Source organism: Helianthus annuus, chromosome 16 (genome assembly GCF_002127325.2).
Source record: "Helianthus annuus cultivar XRQ/B chromosome 16, HanXRQr2.0-SUNRISE, whole genome shotgun sequence".
In the NCBI taxonomy this organism is placed as follows: domain Eukaryota; kingdom Viridiplantae; phylum Streptophyta; class Magnoliopsida; order Asterales; family Asteraceae; genus Helianthus; species Helianthus annuus.
Window position 1 is genome coordinate 115,874,354 of NC_035448.2, and position 3,928 is coordinate 115,878,281.

Sequence of the window (3,928 nt, forward strand, 5' to 3'; positions counted from 1 at the left end):
AGAAGAAGTAAGCTCTAATACGCACGCTTAAGTTAAGTGACTTCTGACTCACTTATTAGTATGCTTAGGGAGTTATTTAATGCTCATAAATGTGATAAGGTCATGTATGATTAATTAATAAATGAAAATGCTAAGGTAGAAATGATTGTTGGGGCTGAAAGTAGCTAGGTTACGTCGGAAATTAAAATGTGGAATCGAACGGGTCGAATAATGGCATGAAGGATCTTTAAGCCTTTTTCTTATAATTCAGCTTTGAAGTGAGTTAGGATGGTAAACAAATCCGTAATTAAATTACAGACGCGCAAAAACAAGAATACACAAAACGAACGCTTAGCTCAAAAGTTATGTAAGTTTCAAGTTGAGTTTTGGTTGAAAACATAGCTGGACACTTTATGCAGCAGCAAAGGGAAGTATTCTGTCGAAATAGGGCTGTCACGCTTACGCGACATCAATTCAGTTTCACCGTCGCGCAACACGATAGATGTCGCGCCCCGCGACCGCCCGAGGCAGGGGCTGTTTTTAGGTATTTTTGGTTGCTGTGTTCACATTGGTTCTCACAATAAAGGTGCTTCCTTACGGATCCTTCTCCTATATATGCATTATATATATATATATCTATACTATTATTAATAAGCATATCAGAAGGACTTCTTAAGGTCCTTTAAATTTTCTTAAAACACCTTTCAAACATGTTGTACAAGTCTTTTAAGCACAACTAACACAATTATATCCTCACTTTCCAATAATACCCTTATGAAAACAAACAAATCCTGATCCTACCATCCATCTTCACATGAATCATGATCCTACCGTCCATTACTCTTCACACGGATCATGATCCCTTACTCGCAGATCTCATTTTCAAAAGCTTCCAAAACATTTCCCCCAGATTGTCAAATTCCTCTCTCTGCATTTTCAAATTTTGAATTCCCAAATGAAAAGAGAAGAGAGGGAGACAAAGAGAGAACGAGAAATAGAGAGAGAGGCGATGGAGAAGGAGAGCCGGGTTTATGTCACCGAAGCAGAACAGATGACGGCTTAGGGTTTCACGTCTAATCCCGATGACGGCGGTTAAGGTTGCTTCTCCGGTAGCGACCTAAGGAGGCTGAGGTGATGAGCTGAAGTGCGGATGAACGACTGTTATGGTTCACTAGGGTCAATTGCCGCACCCCATGTGACAGATAGTACAGATCTCTTGTCGGAGGAGGTTATGGCGATGTGAGTAACCTTTTAATCTATTATGTTATTTTGTATATACTTATGATGCAACCTTACCAAGATAATCATATCTTTCAATTTCACTTCCAGTAGTTTAATCAATCAGAATATAATTATGTTTCCATTTGTTTTGAAAGCTACCTACCATGGATGTTGTTGTGACTCTGGACCAAGTTCCTCGATGGAGTCATGTAGATTTAAGATGTTCATATGAATCCGAAGAAGACTGAAGATTACACTTTCCGGACCCGTTAACTGTATATTTTGAGACTGAGAGCAGTGGAATGGTATGGTTTCTAGATTTCCAGTTGATGTTGAAATAAACTCCAAGATTTTTTTGTGGAGAGGTAACCCCTGGAATCTGGAAGTTGATGCTGTTGTCAACTCTACAAATGAGGTGAGCAGTTATTGGTTAATTCTTACGTACATATAGGATGATAAGAGTGTTCAAGATAGTAACACCATGTGATTTATGTTTAGAAGTCATTTTGTATTTGTTTAAAGTAATTATAATAAAAGAAGTTGCAGTTTTATTGATTTGTATTCGAAATAAGATTGATTTAGGAAGTGGTTATGCCTACGGGTTTGGCTTATGTTGTCAAAGTCTTATTACAGAACATGGATAAAGCACACTGCAGCCCTGGTTTGCATGATGCAGCTGTGCCTGGTCTTGCTGAAGAATGCGCGAAGATGGTAACAATCTGGATAATCAAGTTCTTTGTGAGAAATCTTGAAAAAAATACCGCGTTAATGTGGTGTAACATTTGATTGTCACAGGATGGCCTTTTGTTTTTTGATTTTTTTAAATTTTTTTGATTATTGATTTTTTTTTGGATTTTTTTTGGATTTTTTTGTTTTTTTATTTATTTATAGTTTTAGCCTGTCATGCCCAAATCCATCTTGACCTAAACCTATCCTAACCCATTTCTTAATAAACCCATCCTAACCCAAACCCATCTTAACCCATACCCATTCCTAACCCATTACCCAAACATGCCCAGCCCACTCATTTTGCCACCCCTAACTGTCATAGAGGCTGTATGACATGGCGAAAATGATCAGGAGGGTTGTATAGTGTGTTAGACTGGCACATCGTATGGACCTTAATGTCTTATACACGCATATGAGTTGGAATTCACCAAAATACACGGACCGTATGATGGGTACATTGACGTGACCACTGACAAAGTGATTATGCCTGTATAACCATTTTCGCCTGGTCATATGGCCCTAATCCCCTAAAAGACAAGGGCTTACTGCCTCATTGATATGCCATGACAGGGGTATGAAATCCCCTTTTCTTATGATTTAATACTAGGTATTTAGTAGGAAGAGTACACATAAGTTATTTGCTTACTTTTTTCAACTAAATTGGAGAAATATGCAAGCATTCAGTTAACAACTTGGAGACTTCCATTGCAAGAAGCACATTATACCAGAGCCTACCTCCTGATATAGAATTATATTATCGGTCCAGACTAGCTTTATTTCATGTAGATAAAGAGGTACGCTAAATGTTAACCTTGTCTTTAGCTGAACCTTATTTGCTTACGAACGGGTCGATTTAGGTTATATTTTTAACAGGCCAAAACTAGAAAATATAACTAATTAGGAAACAAGTGAAATTGGTCGAAATGGTTAACAGGTCAAAGTGTATTCAAAGACGTACAACCTCCTAAATTGCATTGTATATTTACAAAAAAAAGTCTTGAAAATGGGCCCAAAGTGATATTAAAATGTACCATTTCGACCCAAACCCTTGATTATGTTATAGAAATTTATATTATTTGTTTCTGCAGCTCGATGTTCCTGCTATTAAAGCCAAAATTGAAAGAAGCGCTATGTTGGTTTTCCCAATAGCCGTAACCACAGCAAAGTAAGCAAAGTTGACCCGCTTTACCCTTTCCATTTCAGCTGGCAAACTAATCAGTTTTAGCTTTTCTTTGTGTATCTTGTTTTTTCAATAGGGCTCATCATGGATTTGGTTGGGTTGGCGAGTGGCGGACACCAGGTGAGTCACAAATTTTTCAGTATCTCTTTACCACTGGAAATTATACGGCTTGGGTAACAGGTCAAGTCAAAATCTGAAACTATGATAAGCGTATCAAACTGGACAACATAGATTCTGTTAATCTGTTAGATATACAGACAAAAGGGCCAACATAAGCTTATATCGTTGAACTATTGTTGTTTGACAAATAAAATGAAGATTGATGCAGAGCTTGAGAAAATTCGCTAATCAGCTTGAGGTGTGGAAATTGAACCTGTGTGTTGATTGTTGACAAGAGGTTCTTGAATGTGAATGTGAAACTGCTTTTTTTTTTTTGTGGTGTATAACTAAAAAGTAAAAAAAAATATTTGTAATGGTTATACAATATTCATCTGTTGTAAACTCTGGATGCTTTAATCTGTATGTATGAATAAACACAAGGGTTTGTATTATGATAAGATAAACATCAATAATTAATGTGACAATCAAACAATTCATACAAGCCCTATAAATTTTGGCGAACTTGCATGTCAATGATGTCTGGATAGAGTTTATGACCCGTAGGACATGATATGGCCCGTATGAGTGTATGGCATGTCAATGATGTCTGGATAGTGTGGGTAACTGGTGTTCTAATAATGTCAGCCTTTACTTCATGATGGACATATAATGATACGGGTACCTATAATTTTGTGTAGGCTACTGGAAAGCAATACCTTT

General features: G+C 37.1%; 1 protein-coding gene across 4 annotated transcripts; it reads left to right on the forward strand.

The window, feature by feature from the left end:
- The first annotated feature begins 676 nt into the window (after window positions 1-676).
- Window positions 677-3,717, forward strand: LOC118488281 (protein PSK SIMULATOR 3-like). Of its 4 annotated transcripts, none has more exons than XM_035985603.1 (6): window positions 677-1,218; window positions 1,356-1,615; window positions 1,823-1,911; window positions 2,614-2,723; window positions 3,018-3,094; window positions 3,186-3,717. In XM_035985603.1, the coding sequence occupies exons 3-6, from the start codon at window positions 1,899-1,901 to the stop codon at window positions 3,304-3,306; spliced, it is 321 nt and encodes a 106-aa protein (XP_035841496.1). In that variant the 5' UTR covers window positions 677-1,218; window positions 1,356-1,615; window positions 1,823-1,898; the 3' UTR covers window positions 3,307-3,717. The 4 variants fall into 4 exon arrangements, 3 of the variants coding, with proteins under 3 accessions (XP_035841496.1, XP_035841495.1, XP_035841494.1); XM_035985602.1 differs by having other exon boundaries at window positions 686-1,218; window positions 1,834-1,911; XR_004884152.1 differs by having other exon boundaries at window positions 708-1,218; window positions 1,834-1,911; window positions 3,155-3,219.
- Window positions 3,718-3,928: the final 211 nt, after the last annotated feature.